This window comes from Garra rufa, chromosome 16, assembly GCF_049309525.1.
Source record: "Garra rufa chromosome 16, GarRuf1.0, whole genome shotgun sequence".
NCBI classification, from domain to species: Eukaryota; Metazoa; Chordata; class Actinopteri; order Cypriniformes; family Cyprinidae; genus Garra; species Garra rufa.
In genome coordinates, this window is record NC_133376.1 from 16,708,395 (window position 1) to 16,726,311 (window position 17,917).

A 17,917-nucleotide genomic window follows, 5' to 3' on the forward strand; every position below is an offset into this window, starting at 1 on the left:
AGCAGAGGGGAAAAAAATTATATATTATATGTAAAAAAACAAAACAAAACAAAAACAATGGTGTTTAATGAATGCAGGTTAATTAAAACATATTATGGCTGGGATGATATTGTTGAGGGAAAGGGTGTTAGTAGAGCCAGGGAGTAATTGCCTTGTCTTTAAATAACTGTCCATCAATGTACAATTTGTCCACGGTAAGTATTGCTCTTTTTCCTTCTTTTATCATTTGTTTGCGGATGGGGATTAGCTGTTTACGTCTGTGGATGATTTCTTGTGGAAACTGGTCGTTAAGTCCGTAATGGGTGTCCTTTAACTGTCTGCCCTGTCGTTGAACCAGTTCTTTTTGCTTGAAATGTTCGAATTTGGCAATAATTGGGCGGGGTCTGGTGGCGTTATTGAGTTTTTGACCTAGGCGGTGAACACGGTGAAAAGTGATGTTGTTGACAGTTTCCGATGGAAGTTTGAGCTGTTTAACCATAAAGTCCTTGACTGCTTTCTCGGGTTCGTCAGTGGGTGATTCGGAGATGCCGGTGAAAATCAGGTTGTCCCTCATGCTGCGTGCTTGTAAGTCCAAAATTGTTTCTTTCATCGTTTTGTTTTCGGAGGTGATGGAAGCGAGCTGGGTGGTAACATTAGATAGTTGCGTTGTGAGGGTTGTAACGGAGTTGTGCAGCGAACTGTTTTCTTGTGTGAGCGTGTCGATTTGTTGTTGGCTGTATTCCAGGCTGTGGCGGAGTTGTTGAAATTCTTTGTGCAGTACTTCTATTAGGGCTACTCTTGCGTCCAGTCCGGATAGTTTATTGTCTATGGATGTAAGTATGTCGCTTACCTCGGGACAGCACGGGGGATGAGACAATGTAGGTGAAGGAGATGAATTGGATGAAGCTGGTGAGTCCGCCATGCGTGGTTTTTTGGCTTTTTGTGAGCGTCCCATGGTGCAGAGTCTATTGTAGTATTCGTCGATGTAGTCTTCTAGGTGATCCAGGTCCGAATTATAATCCAGTTTATTGTATTTGTGGGAAGTGATGTAAGAGAGAAGAAGAGAGAGAAAAAAAAAAAAAAAAAAAAAAACAAGGTGTGCAAAAAAGTTTGTCTGCTTCTAGCAGCGCGCCGCCGCCATGTTAGATCACGCACCGTCTCGCGAGAGTCTAGCGTTCACAGAACCATCGCTCTGATTTCGTTTGGACTTTCATTCTGACGGCACCCATTCACTGCAGAGGATCTATTGGTGAGCAAGTGATGTATTGCTACATTTCTACAAATCTGTTTTGATGAAGAAACAAACTCATATACATCTTGGATGGTCTGAGGATAAGTACATTTTCAACAATTTTTCATTTTCAGATGAACTACTCCTTTAAGATATGACTTGGGCCAGTAAGCAACCACCCAGAACATCCTGGTGTCCATCCAAAGCGCTTAAGCAACCACATAACAACCATCTGCAAGATCTAAATGAGTATTTATTACCCTGCATACTTCCACATGAGATAATGTACATCAGAACAGTGTTAATGCTAGTAGTATTTGATTATGCGTATATATTTGTCATAAGATAATGGTTCTTGCATGTGAGAGTGTAAACTTTATGAGTAAGATAAATGTTTTATCGCATGATAACGGGAGCATTAGCGGAACAATCAGACTGGCTGCAGTTAATAATGTTGGCTGTTTGCCTGCGTGGTTAGCGTGGGTGTTTAAGTAACTCAGGGTTGGTCAACAGTGCTGAGTTCAGTTCGTACGGGGCAGATCAGTATTACAAAGAGAGGATAGAGAGGCGAGCGCATGTAAATGCTCTTACCGAAACGCTCGGCTCCACCCATGGCCTTAATCCGAACCCCACAACCTCTGAAAAGGCTTTTGAGGAGAACCTCACAATGACCTGATAAAGAGCTGATGTTGACAGCTCGGCTTTGCGCCAACAGAAGAGTGTTTCGGGGGTGACGACTTTCTGTGAGTGGGTTCAGGAAGTAGTCCGTGGGGAGATGGGGTCATTCCCCATGTGACAAACAGGGTGGAAGTGCATTTGTGTGTGTGAGGGGTGATCTGAAAGTCAGATAGGCTTTGGATTGGGGTGTGTGTGTGGGTGGGTTTACTTATCTATTCCTAAGGGACAAAAATCCCCCCACAAGTTGGCAAATGTGACAAAACCTTCATTCTGAGTGTTTTGAAGGGGATTATGATTTAATAACAGAGTAAATATACCTGATAATAATCTGCATTTATTTAATCCAAAAAAAAGAAAAAAACATTTATTCTTATGATGCAAAGCTGAATTGTCAGCATCATTACTCCAGACTTCAGTGCAACATGATCCTTCAGAAATCATTCCAATAAACTATAATAAGGATTCTTAGATGAATACATTTCAAAAGACAACAGTGAACTAACCCCAAAACAGTGTATAAAAACCTTTGCATTCTTGGCATGTTTGTTTAGAATTTCAAAGTCTTTTTTCTTAAAGGGATAGTTCACCCAAAAATTCAAATTGCCCCATGATTTACTCACCCTCAAGCTTATAAAGTTTTAAATATGGATATTTTTCTTACACAAATGCATTAATTCACTTCAGAAGGCCTTTATTAAACCCCAGAGCCACGTGGAGCACTTTTTATGATGGATGGATGCACTTTATTGGACTTCAAAATCTCAACACCCATTCACTGCCATTATAAAGCTTGGAAGAGCCAGGACATTCTTTAATATAACTCCAATTGTATTCGTCTGAAATAAAAAAAAAGTCATATACATCTCGGATGGCTTGAGGATGAGTAAAATATGGGGTAATTTTCATTTTTGGGTGAACTATCCCTTTAAGGTTTAAGGTTTGTATAATTACAGTCAAACCAAGATTTGTTCAGACACCTTCAACATTTCTCACATTATCACAGATTATTTGCTATAGTTTAGAAAATGGTAAAAAAAAAAAAATGACAAGAACTGTGAAAGTTCAACTGTGTCAGAACAAATTCATCTAGATAATGTCAGATAACTTTAATAGAAAGGTATGTAATGGATTACAATCAACCAAAAAATTCAGACAACTGTTATTATGACAATATTTACACAACTATCAATACTTTGTTGACTAATTTACCAAGCAATGCTTAATTTTGTTTAGTCTGTGGTTTAAAAAGGTTGCATTATCAATTAAAGAAAAAACACTTACTAGGTGGTAAGGTCTAAGTGTCTGAATAATTTTTGGTTGCAAATGTTTATATTTATTTCTGTTTATATTTTTGGGTTTTAATATGTCACAATTTGCTATGAAATAAAAGCACACTGAAATAAAAACTGAATAAAGAAGCTTTCCAGTGATGTATGGTTTGTTATGATAGGACAATATTTGGCCGAGGTACAGCTATTGGAAAATCTGGAATCTAAGAGAGCAAAAAATCTAAATAGTGAGAAAATTGCTGTTAAAGTTGTCCAAATGAAAGTCTTAGCAATGCACATTACTAATCAAAAATTACGTTAATTTATATTTACGTTAGGAAATTTACAAAATATCAATGGAACATTGATCTTTACTTAATATCCAAATGCTTTTTGGCATAAATAGAAAATCTGTCATTTTGACCCATACAATGTATTTTTGGCTATTGCTACAAATATACCTGTGCTACTTAAAGGGATAGTTCACCCAAAAATGAAAATTTGATGTTTAACTGCTTACCCCCAGGGCATCCAAGATGTAGGTGACTTTGTTTCCTCAGAAAAACACAAAGATTTTTAACGAAAACTGGTGCAGTCTGCCAGCCATATAATGGAAGTGGATGGGCACCAAACCTTTACAAGTAAACAAAAACATGCACAGATTTGTAAATTTGAAATTACACCTTGCGAATCCTGACGATACATTGATGTCTTAAGACACGAAACGATCGGTTTTTGTGAGAAACTGAACAATATTTATATAATTTTTTACCTTTGATACACAGCCACGTCCATCTGTCCTGAGCACGAGTTTAGCATCCGGATCGTTACATGTGAACGCGTTCTGGCGTAGTATACGCAAACGTCGAAAGCGATCTGTCGCATGTATACAACACTCATTGTATAACATAGAGCACAGAGATTGTGGGTATAGCGGCTATTCAAAATGGTAATTACTTGCGCTTATCCTGATTGTTCAAACCGATTTAAAGCTAAAAGATTATGTTTGCGCAAACTCATCCGGGACTTTTCACCGATTTCCCCTTCCGGTGTTTGCGTATTCTACGCCAGAGCGCGTACACATGTAACGAGCCGGATGATGAGCTCGTGCTCATGACAGATGGACGTGGCTGTGTATCAAAGGTAAAAAATGATATAAATACTGTTCAGTTTCTCCCAAAAAACGATCGTTTCATGTCTTAGGACATCAATGTATCCTCAGGAGTCACAGGGTGTAATTTGGATTTGTCTGTGCGTGTTTTTGTTTACTTTTAAAGGTTTGGTGCCCATCTATGTCCATTATATGGCTGGCAGACTGCACCGGTTTTCGTTAAAAATCTTCGTTTGTGTTTTTCTGAGGAAACAAAGTCACCTATATCTTGGATGCCCTGGGGGTAAGCAGATAAACATCAAATTTTCATTTTTGGGTGAACTATCCCTTTAAGACTATACTATATGAACTATAGTGTCCTGTACCTACAAGTAAAAAAAATCTAAAATTATATCCAGTGTCTGAATAATCTTGGACTGTATCTGGTTTTTAACAATTATGAGGATTTTGTTGTACAAATATTTTTTTTTTTTTATTATTCTACAAAGAGACGTTTACTCAGAACATGTTCTCATGTTTCTTGCTGATTTAAAATTTTTTGCTTAGATGCATTAATCATTGATTTGAGTTTTCGGTGTCACAAGAACTGCAATTTTAGGATGGCCCATAAATTAAAAGTAGTTTTTAAGTATTAAGTTTTGACCACCCAATTTCATAGTGCTTTGTCTAGAATTTTCTAAACACGAGAGCATGTCATATATGCTGCCCCTTAGGGTTTAGGTTAGTCTGTAAGTCATAATGCTATAGCTTTATATTAAAACAATATAAGTCTATGGTATGTTGACCTTATTGACATTGCTTGGTCAGTTTGTGTGTGTGAGCATGTATCTCACCTGCACTCACACTGGTTATGTTCAGTAAAAGGCAGCTGTACAAGTTCATGCTTCATGTATGAGGTCCTCATGAGCTGTGGAGTTCAACAGAGCAGGAGTCAGCGTTAAAATGCACGTACGCACACACACATACACAGATGCACAATCTGTTCTGCATAGTAATGACTCCATCTTTTATCCTTCAATCTGTCTATACAGTACGTGACCAGGATCCAACCTGATCCATTACACTAGAGACTCCATCTACCCACACTGAATATGTATGACTAACTCATGCTGTGTGTCCTCTGTGTGTGTGTCTTTCTGAATGTTTTATTCACCATACTAAGCCGTGAGGTTGGATATCTTGCATTATATGAGCTGAGTTTGTAAGTGGAGGTACTTTGCCTCTAACAATCTGTCATTGTTGACGTATACGTATATGCAAGCGTGTGTGTAATATGTGTGTTGCATACCACCACGTTAAGCATGTGAATGTAAAATGGTACATGTATGTGTGAAAGGTTTCTATGAGGGGTGAAATGAAAAGTATTTTACTGCACATTAACCTTTTAAAAGTTGGGTGTCAGTAAGATTTTTAAAAAAGACATTTTTCAAATATTAGGCAGCTCAACTGTTTTTAACATTGATAATAAGAAGAAACGTTTCTTGAGCAGCAAATCAGCATATTAGAATGATCTCTAAATGATCATGTGACACTGAAGTGTTCTTACTGTCCTTACTGTATTTTTGATCAAATAAATGCAGCTTTGGTGAGCATTAAAGATGTCAAAATCATCAGAAAAATCTCACTAACCCCAAAACGTTGAACAATGAAGTATGCAATGATATACAGAGGTCCCCAAAAAGTATTTGGACAATTCAGCCAAATTTAAAAGAGTAGTTCACTTCTAGAACAAAAATGTACAAATAATGTACTCACTCCATTGTCATCCAAGATGTTTATGTCTTTCCTTTTTCAGTCATAAAGAAATTATGTTTTTGGAGGAAAACATTTCAGGATTTCTCTCATATAGTAGACTTCTATGGTGCCCCCGAGTTTGAACTTCCAAAATGCAGTTTAAATGCAGCTTCAAATGGCTCTAAATGCTCCTTTTATTTAGCGAAACGATCAGTTATTTTCAGATTTTTTTACAGTTTATAAACTTTTTAACCTTAAATGCTCATCTTGTCTAGCTTTGCATGAACTCTGTGTACAGTATTCCGGTTCATGACGTTATGTTGAAAATCAAATTTTCTCCTCCAACTTCAAAATCGTCCTACACCGCTGTTTTAGCTTTTTTTGTAAAGGCATGTCGAAAAACTCTATTAAGAAACTTCGACATGCCTTAACTGTCATGAACCGGAATACACAGAGTTCATGTAGAGTTAGACCAAGATGAGTGTTTGAGGTTAAAAAGTATATAAATTTTAGAAAATAACTGATTGTTTTGCTAGGTAAGACCCTTCTTCCTCGGCTGGGATCATTTAGAGCCCTTTGAAGCTGCATTTAAACTGCATTTTGGAAGTTCAAACTGGGGGGCACCATAAAAGTCCACTATATGGAGAGAAATCCTGAAATGTTTTCCTCGAAAAACATAATTTCTTTATGACTGAAGAAAGAAAGACATGAACATCTTGGATGACAAGGGGGTGAATATATTATCTGTAAATTTTTGCTCTGGAAGTGAACTACTCCTTTAAGAATGCATGAGATCAAAACATATGGCTTTTATTAATAAAAAGACACTGGATGTCAAATGTTTGCTGAACATGTCCACAATTAATGTGATGAACTGCACCTGTGTGAACTCTACATTAGGTGCATTGGTGTGTGTGTGTGTGTATGTACCTCCATTACAAGTGTGTGTGTTTTTGATGGCACACACTCTAGCGCCTCATCGGAGCAGCAGCCTCCACAGCGGCGCAGTGTTACACACGACGGAAGGAAGAGGTGATGTGTCTCCCACGGAAACTCCCGCCAGACTTCCACCAGCGTCTCTCTGGGATGACATCCACTTCTCTGATACACATCCAACCACCTCACCACTGAGAGAGAGAATATATGAATAACACTGAGCAAGAAAATCTTCAAGAAACATTCTAGGTTTTACACAGAATCTGTGAAATGCTGTTGTAAAAACGGTGTACATTAATGCATTCTGGGAGTTTAATTAGGCAACCTGCCTTATCATTAATTTAAAACAACATCATACATGCACACACATAGATTATACATTATATTGATGCAAGGATCTAAATTATTGATGCAATGTCTTTTCTATGTAGATGTGTTTTCAACAGAATTCCTGGTGGTTGATTTTTCTCAGTGTAAACAATCTGTTTCTGGTATTCTTGTGCATAAATCATTATACGGTCAAGACAAGAGTTGAAATATTGGATATAACCATGCAGAATGTTTGTTAGTCTCATGTGAACACGTATAAAGATAAAGTCTTGTGGCTGTACTTTCAAAACAGTTTGTATTTTAACATTTATCTTGGTGCAACATCATCAAATGTACAGTAAGTGCATTGTCAGTGAAGATTTCTTTGCTTTTCAAAATTAAGTATTTCAATTACTTCCTGTGAAACGTTCTTTTAAAGGATTTGTTCACTTTCAGAATAAAAAATATCCTGTTAATTTACTCACCCCCATGTCATCCAAGATGTTAATGTCTTTCTTTCTTCAGACAAAAAGAAATTAAGTTTTTTGAAAAAAAAAAAAAATTCTCAATTTTGTGGACTTCAATAGGGATCAACGGGGTTTGGGTACAAATTACAGTTTCAACGGGCTCTACACGATCCTAGCCGAGGAATAAGGGTCTTACCTAGTGAAATGATTGGCCATTTTCTAAAAAAATAAACATTTATATACTTCACCACAAATGCTCATCTTGCACAATGCGTGTTTACGACTTCAACATAGAAACTATATGACCGTTATAATCTCAGGTAATGATAATGTGCTTTATTTAAAGTTAAATGTGTATAATGTTTGTGTGAATATCACCTTATAACCATACTGAAAGCAATAACAGATTGTTTACCTCAGATCTTAGAAGATTCCGCTGGAATCTTGTTGCACCATGTGTAGTTAGTACATGTTGTGGACTTGTTTTCCGTGTTTTACCTTTGTCGTAGTTCCTGAGTTTCCTTATTTGGTTATGTTTCCTGTTCTTGTTTAGTTGATTGATTCTATGCACCTGTTTTGTTAATTATCCTGTGTATATTAGTTTCTGTCTGTTCCTGAGATGTCGTCAGGTCTAACGTCTGCATACTTTGTTACTAGTTGTTTGCATGTGTTCCTAAGTTGTATTTCCCCTGCGTTGGCATAATTAAAGACTGTTCAAGTGAAGTTTGAGACTCCTGTGTTCTCTGTGCTTCAACGTACTGTAACACTAGCAAAACGATCTGTCATTTTCTAAAAAAATAAATAAATAAATACAACTTTATATACAATTTAACCACAAATGCTCGTCTTGCACTAGCTCGACTTAAAGGGGTCATCGGATGCCCATTTTCCACAAGTTCATATGAGTCTTTAGGGTCTTAATGAAAAATCTATAATATACTTTGGTTAAAAATTCTCAATAGTAGTTTAAAAAAAACACTCTTTTACCTTCACTTAATCAGCTCCGCAAGAAATCAACTAATTTTATTGCATGCTCCCTTTAAATGCAAATGAGCTCTGCTCGCCCCGCCCCTCTCTGATGTGGGATTATGAGCTGTAATGTTTACTTTAGCCGCGTTTAGCAGCAAAACTTGCCAACAAGCACATTATTAAGAAAGGCCATTTGCAAAGATGCATAAAACTCACTTCTGCTGTGGGTGAAGCTGCATCAGGAACGATTCGCATGAATAGACGCATGTAGTTCAGGATCGGCGCTTTCCTTTTTAAAAACGAAATTAACAATATCCTCTGCATCTTCAGTGGCTCAGACGTCTGGAGTAAATGACTACTGCTATGTTAATTATTACATCCAACAACAGAACACCTCAATCGCTCAATCTGAGACATTCTTGTCTTCCCCTGCACCTGAGTCACACAATGGCGATCGGAGTCGGACTGTTTCAGCTCGGTGAGGACGTGTCTAGGGTAAGGCGCTCATGTCAATCAACTATCATGGGAGAGGCCTCTGTCGGTGTGACATCACACCGACAAGAAGCTGAGAATGACCTGATTTTAAAAAGGGGATATTACTTTTAAAGATTAAAAAATACCACTGGGTGGATTTTTATCATTGTAGGGTGGTTGTGTACACAAACTGCCAACACACATTAATGTTCAAACAACATGTTAAAGTGAGTTTTGCATCCAATGACCCCTTTAACACATTAGTCACGTAGGCCGAAGTACTGACCAAGCGTTTACAAAGCAACCATGCAAAGAAAGTCAAACACCCATGTCTACGACTTCATGTTGAAAAGGTCACGCACAGTTAGTTCTTAGTCTGTACATTGGCTCAAAAAGGTAGGGTAGGACGAAAACTCCATCTCATTTTTTCCTCCAACTTCAAAATTGTCAACATCGTTGTTTCATGTTTTTTTTTTGTAATGGGCGTTTGACTTTCTTTGCATGTTCGCTTTGTAAACACTGGGTCTATACTTCCGCGAACATCACGCGTGACCTTTTCAAGCTAGTGCAAGACGAGCATTTGTGGTTAAAAAGTATATATATATTTTTTTCTTTAAGAAAATCACAATTGTTTCACTAGATATAACCCTTATTCGTTGGCTGGGATCGTGTAGAGCCTTTTGAAGTTGCATTAAAACTGCAAATTAGACATTCAACCTGCTGATCGCTATTGAAGTCCACTATATGGAGAAAAATCCTTAAATGTTTTCCTCAAAACCCTTAATTTCTTTTCAACCAAAGAATGAAAGACATGAACATATTGGATGACATGTGGATGAGTAAATTATTGGGAAATATTAAGCATCAATACTGGTACTTTAAAGAAACCATTACGAACCAATTAATTAATTTCATGCACCCTTGTTGAAATAAAGCATTTCCTTAAGACAAAACTTTTCTTTAAACGGTACTGTAGGCCATTATGGGTGCAATGCAATGACACAGTAGCTGCTAGAGGTGTTTCACCATGAGCATTGAGGACCTGAATGATTCATTTTATTGTACTCTGTTTTATTACACATTATATAACCTCACTAAATTAGTAATGCACCTATGATGATAACAAAAGAAAGCATGGCTCAATACCTTCTCCAGATTTGTGGCTCTCTGTTGGCATCCAGTGGTCTGACTAGAGGAAAGGACACAGACAAAGTGTCAGACACAACATACAGCAGAGACAATAACAAAAGCACACACTCTATATAGTGCCATGAAAGGCTCATTCCAGTCAACATAATGCTGAAAAACATTTCTCATAATGCTTTTCTAGTGTTTATTTGTGCCAGAGCAGCATAAAGGTGGATGTTAGCACACATTCACACAAACACACCCCTCATACGCCGAGGTCCGCGCACTGGAACAAGGTCACCGCTGAGGGAGAAAGCAGACTTTGCACTGCAGCGCAAACAACACACACATACACCGCTTCCTCACACCATGTCTGACTGCTTACTGTGTGGGTAGTTTTTCTAAGCATGTGTGACAATCGCATTAAAGGTGATTTTACACTGATACAGGCCAGCATGTTCAGCTAAGTGTTTAATGCATTTGTTTTGAAACAAATCAGATAAAGTTTTAATGCAATTATATGCATTATTTATCAGAGAAGCAGATCACTGCACGGTAGTGACGTGCAAGGAGGCGTCCGCAGATACTGTGTTGCAATATGAGGGTTGAGCCAGTCAGTTCTTCATCTACCTCCTGCCTCTGTGCCGTTGTGAAATACAGCAGCCAGTTCAGAGCTGGCAAGGCGACTGGCACACACACACACTTTCACACACATATTAACATTCACTTTCTCTCTCTGAAATGCACACATACTGAAAATCACAGCACTGCCAGCTTTTTTCTGCAGCAGCAGTTGGCTGGATTTGGCTGCGTCAGCCCTCTCTTTCTAAGAGCCCTTGAGTTTGAGCACCAATCATTGGCTCAGCCGCCTCGCTCTCCCACAATCCCCCTCCACCTGAGGCCCATGGGTCAGTCTGGTGTCTGTGAATGGACTTAAGCATTAGGAACTGAGGTTTTCAAACTGAACAGCAGGTATCTGGCAGTGCTATAGTTGAGTCCCCATGGAAAATCTGTGATTTTTTTTTTTCATTAAAATCTGAAAATATACAGAATGTATAATAAAGGCCTTCTGAAGCAAATCTATATGTTTGTGTAAGAAAAATATCCATATTTAATGGTTTATAAACCATAATCTCTAACTTTCGCTAACTGTTGTACTCATGTTCATGAGAGAGTGGCGTTCCAGCAGATGGTTTAGGATGTAGACATAGTCTAAACTCCAGTTCAGAGAATATGCTAGTCGCGCGAGAACCAAGTTTTGTTTACAGTAAAGATAAAACCAGCCTCCTCTTGGCTTACATCGAAATCCTCCAACATTTTACCTTTATTAACCCCCTGGGGCCATGTGGAGCACTTTTTATGATGGATGGATTGTATTCGTCTGAAAAAAGAAAGTCATGTACACCTACAATGGCTTGAGGGTGAGAAAATCATGGGGTCATTTTCATTTTTGGGTGAACTATATCTTTAAGAATGAGAAATCCTTTTTACAAAAGTTTTTTTATTTCTTTCACTGAAACACAAGATGCTTTTTGAATGACCTTAAATCATGCTAAAGAATGATCATCAGGTTTTCTTCATGTCAAGTCATAGTGTTGCAGTCATTAAAGCAAAAAGCGACAAATCAAATACTAAGATGTTCTGAATTCAGCTACATTGTTATATATTTATGATGATGATGTTATTTGAAGATAAAAAAAATGCAAGCAGATGTATTTTCACTAGTGTTCTCAGCTTTCTAGGTTAAAAAGTATATAAATTGTCAATTTTTTTTTTTTTTTTTAGAAAATAACTGATTGTTGTTTCGCTAGAACCTTCCGAATGAAGAAAGAAAGACATGAACATCTTGGATGATAATAAGGGTGAGTACATTATCTGTAATTTTTGTCCTGGAAGTGAACTTCTCCTTTAATAATGGTCATGAGTTTATTGTGTGAAGATATGTACAGACTACAGTATGTTAAAAAACTGGAAAAGTAAAAGGACAATATGTGATCCTGGACAACAAAACCAGTCATGAGTCGCACGGGTATATTTTTAGCAATAGCCAACAATCCATTACTTTTATTTATTGATTTTTCTTTTATGCCAAAAATCATCAGGATAGTAAGTAAGATCATGTTCCATGAAGATATTTTGTATATCACTTTGTGGCAATATTATTAATAATTATTACTCACATTTTAAGCAGTTCATCCAGAAAAGGGCTGAAAATTAAAATCAATCATTGCTCTTGCAAAGAAAGAATTAAAAGCAAAAAAAAAAAAAAAACTTAAAGATTATTGAAGTTGCCAATAAAACTAATCTTAGCTTATTGGAGTATCTCTTACTGTTTAAGTCTTTATGTTTCAAAACGTCATGTTTCTTTCACTTTTTATTGGCTATTTGTTTGCAGTATTGTGAAATTTACTAACAATTTCTGAGTGAAAAAACTAAGTCCACTGTAGTTTTCAGCTATGGGCTGAAAATTTGTCTGGGACCTGGCAACCCTGATCACTGCCCACTGGGCAATAGCAACTTCAGCATCACTTTGCAGGTGACACATAGAAACCTAAAGGTCAAAGAGTTAGATTTTTGAAAATCATGCCTTACCTTACCATGCATTTGAGGTGCACTTAACACCAAGACTGGCAGCATGCAATGTAATGCAATGCAACATTTCTCAGGGTTTACATTTCACAGCATCTTCAGCATCATCAAATTAAATATACTAGAGCCAAACTGCAGGCTAAAATAAATAACCGAAGTTTCGGCTATAAACACAACAGGACAAACGATGAGTGGAGCTGCATCATTACGAAGACTTATGATATGCATCCATAAAGCAGAGCTCCGGTCACACGTACACCGACCACATACCGCTGGGCTTACGAATAACGGAGATGCGCAAATTCAGTGCATTCTGCCATCCTGCCTTCATGTGCTACTGTATTCATCCCGCAACGCAATTAGTGCTAACAGTAGGTGTCGTATACTGGCCTGACGGCTGTACTGTTGACAAAAACTTGTGTATGTGAAGATAAAGATAAGAAAAGACGTGCGTCACTGTCTATCCTTCTGAAACCCAGCCAAAAAAACAAAACAAATAAAAGTACATATTTTTTTAGGACAAACAAACATATTATAATACATATATATTGATTATAATAAATAAAACATGATTTAGAATTTAATAATCGCACAATATTATTTAACACACACTAGGACTATGAGACGTAAACGTACTATATTTTTACGTACTAAAAAAAAAAAAATAATAATAACATTAAAAGCACATTACACTATGCATTTAATTAATATATATATATATATATATATATATATATATATATATATATATATATTTTTTTTTTACAAATCATAAAATATTCTAGAATTATATTATAATGTTATATTATTAATATTACCCTATTATTGTGCACCACATTGTATTAATATTATAATACAGGCCACACCCCCATGATGTGCTTAACACCCTCAGCTCGCTTTAATGCGTTCTCAGACAGCACTAAACATATGTCCACTGTATAGTGATCACTAAATTGGTGGCTTTAATCAGAGCATTACATGTTTAAAAGCAGCACCTTTCCCATCCTGGCAAACGTCAATGACCGTCGGGTTATTTCAACACATACAATGCCCAGAAGAGTGTTGTGCATTAACTCAGCTCTATAAAGTGCGTTTTACAAGCAATAGTGAGGAATTAAAAGATACTTATCGAGTGTGTGATAAAAGACAGCCAAGCAGTAGTTAAATTAATTACATAAGCGTAAAGACTTAAAAAACATACATTTTAAAATCTAGCTAAATAAAAAATAAGTATTGTACGAACACTGTAATGCCACTGTCTGATATTTAATAATAACACAAATATTATTAATTATTATAATAATAAAAAAAACATGTTCTTACCGGTGTTTTGGCACATTGTGTTGATATTCTGGTAAGTGAGACGAACTGAAACATTCCCAGAATAACTCTCAGTTTGATCCCCATTGTTTGAGTTCACCAAGAAAAGTCAGAAATAGTATATATAGCAGGTCCAACGTCCAGTCCTTACAGTTGTCAAATCTCAACGAATGATTATTCCACTTTCACATCCGAATCCAACATCTTTAATCCAAGCAATGACAGTTTACTCAGGAGATTCTCAAAAAACAAGGCAATTGTCATCCCTGTCATGGTTTAATGAGAAAACAAAACGGAAAAATTAAATATCTTAACTTTTAAGATAATAAAACGCGGACACTTTAAGTATAAAATCAAGCTTCTGAGGCTCAGATGGTCGTATTTACTATAAATAACTAGCTACAATAAATCCCATACATGTTATTTCACAGGAGAGTTTTCCATGCATTCCGTGCGTTTCATTTAGACCGGTTCCCTCGGAGCAAAATTCCCGGTGGCACTAGAGTACGTCCTTACGGTCCAGGGAAATATATCCGGTAACAAATAAATATATCCTCAAGAATCGATGTTATGAGCCTTCTGAAGGTCTCTGCGTCTCCCGTCTGGCATTTCAGACCTGCTTTGTGCGGCGCATCCCGTGCTACTGTAGGTCACCAGTGAAATCATGCCCACCAAAACCCATGATGACGCTTTGCTTGTCAGACACAAGATCTTATAATTAAAATCTTCGACATATACATAATCTATACTGTCAACACGCGCAATGTAGGCGCACTTGAGCCTATATGAAATAGGAATGAGAGAAATGCACCTTGATATGGATAAGGTCGTTTTCTTCAGTCTCTTATTTGCCCTTCAGGACTCACACGCTCCGCAACTCTCGGTGCGCGTCACCGTCGCGCTCGTGGAACTTTTCTTTTTTTCCTCCTGACGCGCAGACTTTGCTCGCGCGCAAACCCGCACAGGTGTAATGCTCGCGCATCGCGAGGTGAACAATTATTAACTCTCAGGGTGTTTTGGGGTTCTTTTCGTTTTTTACAAAAAGATAGGATGATTATAAAACGACTAGTTTCGTTTTTAGATGTGGATTGATTGGTATATAGCGGGGATTAACAATTTAAAACAAAACTGAGCGGTTATTTCTTTAAGAAGCTGAATCTATCTTACCTGAGTAGTTTTAAGCTAATGAAGGCTAGTCCGGTTAATTCCGTCATATTCAATAATATTTTTGACTTAAGTCAAACCAGTTAACACATGAATTACACTTGAAGGTTATCATACAAAACATTTTAACGGTGTAGAAACGGCTATGACGCTAAACACCTGTTCACCTAGCTACTATATCACTGCGCGGCGCCCATAAAGACCAAATGCCAACCGGGACTATATTTTCCTGCGGAAGGATGGAACTGACGATAGGTTTGATTGAAGTTGAAAGGAAAAAAACTCTTACCAAGGCAAGCCATGTCACCATTCACTTGGTAGTATGGAAAACAGCAGTTTGGACATTTTCCTACAAATAACGTATTTGTTCTACACTATTACAAGACGTGAGTACGTTTAAATGATAATTTACAATTTTGACTAGACTATTATTGTATATTATTATTTATATTATAACTTATTTATTTTATGTGAAGCAGTTGCTGTGGACAGGACCTATTTGCAGTGCAGAAATGACCAACTTTTACATGCTAATTAAAAAGAAACATTATAGGCTACATCTTATTCGTTAACATGAAAGTAAGCCTACCTACGGGTGAGACTTCCGGTTCATTAGGCGCTATTGGGAAATACAGCTGAAGTCAAAAGTTTATATACACCTTGCAGAATCTGCAAAATGTTAATTATTTTACCAAAATAAGAGGGATCATACAAAACACATGTTATTTGTTATTTAGTACTGAACTCAATAAGGTATTTCACATAAATTATGTTTACATATAGTCCACAAGTGAAAATAATAGTTTATAAAAATGACCCTGTTCAAAAGTTTACATAAAATTGATTCTTAATCTAATTGTTTTTTAGTAATAGTTGTTCATGAGTCCCTTGTTTGTCCTGAACAGTTAAACTGCCCGCTGGTCTTCAAAAAACTCCTTCAGGTCCCACAGATTCTTTGGTTTTTCAGCATTTTTGTGTATTTGAACCCTTTCCAACAATGACTATGATTTTGAGATCCATCTTTTCACACTGAGGACAACTGAGGAACTCATATGCAACTATTACAGACGCTTCAGAAAGTGGATGAGACCGGAAGCCTGACATATACATTTTACAAATGGCCGCATCCATTCTTACGGGAAGAAAACACTTTCTAAAGCAGTTAATGCTTTGAGACAACTGGCCAATAACCACAACTGTAGTCAGAGATTACAAACTTTTGCTTCCTAATGCAAAAAAAAGTTTTTAAAACCATTTTCAAAAGCAATTAAGTCAGACTTTTCTGTGTATCAACAGCCATGACTATATTATAAACATTAGAAGTCACTACTGTGACTATCTTCAGGTGTAAATTCAATATAATTAGGTTGAACAGCATCTGAATGGATTGATTTAACAAACTAACAAACCTGAACCCACTCGACTTTGCTTGCATGTGAAGACCCTCAACATCACCCACAGGTATGTTTGGGTTACACAGAGTAAAAAAAAATCATGTGGGCTGCAGGAATGCAGGCTGTTCTATCTCTCCTGGACTGCTTACAGCATTAAAGCTGACAACCGCAAAGAGCCCCGTTCAGAGCATAACTATCTAAATGCCTTCTGGAAAACCCAGAGTGGTCAGGAGAGAAGGTCCAGTCATCACATATCCAAATAAACAAACTGAGCCAAGGTCACAAGATTTCACCATCGATACTGCTGAACTCTAGGCGATGTTGTTAGCACTTCTGTGAAGTCTCTCCAGACAGTGCCCTAAGAGTTTAGTTTTAAAACATCAAAATGATAGGTGCTCTTGTAGAGACAGACAAGCAGAAAAAACACCAGTAAACTGTCCCTGACACATTCCTGAAAGCTGGTATCTTCAAGATCAGACCTAAGCAGAGAGGAGCACCTGCATATGGGCCCATGCCATATCAGAAAACCACATCAGACTGAGTCCCAGTCCGTGGAGTCACAGAACAGCCCAGATTGTCAACATCTGCACAGGCTTTGGGAATGTGAGGCTTCTGTGACATTCGTCTACTGGAGTGGATTCTAGAATGTCAGGAAAGAACGTCGCTAATTGGGAATGACGTAGTAGAGGTTTTTGTTTGCTAAGAGGAGTGGGGCAATAAACAACAAGCAAAGCAAGTCTATGGGATTTTTTAGGCTGTTTTATCATTCAGGTGAACAATGAGTCAGACCAAGATTAAGAAATAGCAATAGTGTTGCTTACCTTAGCAAATGTCACTTATAATGCCTTCTTGAAGTATACAGTTGAGGTCAAAAGTTTACATACACCTTGCAGAATCTGCAAAATGTAAATTTTTTTACCAAAATAAGAGGGATCATACAAAATGCATGTTATTTTTTATTCAGTACTGATCTGAATAACATATTTCACATAAAAGACATTTACATATAGTCCACAAGAGTAGTTGATATATAAAAATAGAACTTGTTGACCCTGCTCAAAAGTTTACATACACTTGATTCTTAATACTGTGTTGTTACCTGAATGATCCACAGATGTTGTTTTGTTTTGTTTAGTGATAGTTGTTCATGAGTCACTTGTTTGTCC

At 37.1% G+C, this 17,917-nt stretch overlaps 1 protein-coding gene across 1 annotated transcript in view; it reads right to left on the reverse strand.

Moving 5' to 3' along the window:
* The window catches only part of vegfba (vascular endothelial growth factor Ba), a 34,534-nt gene extending 19,485 nt beyond the window's left edge, over positions 1–15,049 (reverse strand). Inside the window, exons 1-4 of the mRNA XM_073820859.1 lie at positions 14,197–15,049; positions 10,303–10,345; positions 6,932–7,128; positions 5,101–5,174 (exon numbers count right to left, since the gene is read on the reverse strand). Coding sequence (XP_073676960.1) covers positions 5,101–5,174; positions 6,932–7,128; positions 10,303–10,345; positions 14,197–14,280 — 398 coding nt within the window. The 5' untranslated portion in view covers positions 14,281–15,049. The remainder of the gene's footprint in view (positions 1–5,100; positions 5,175–6,931; positions 7,129–10,302; positions 10,346–14,196) is intronic.
* Between the last annotated feature and the right edge of the window lie 2,868 nt (positions 15,050–17,917).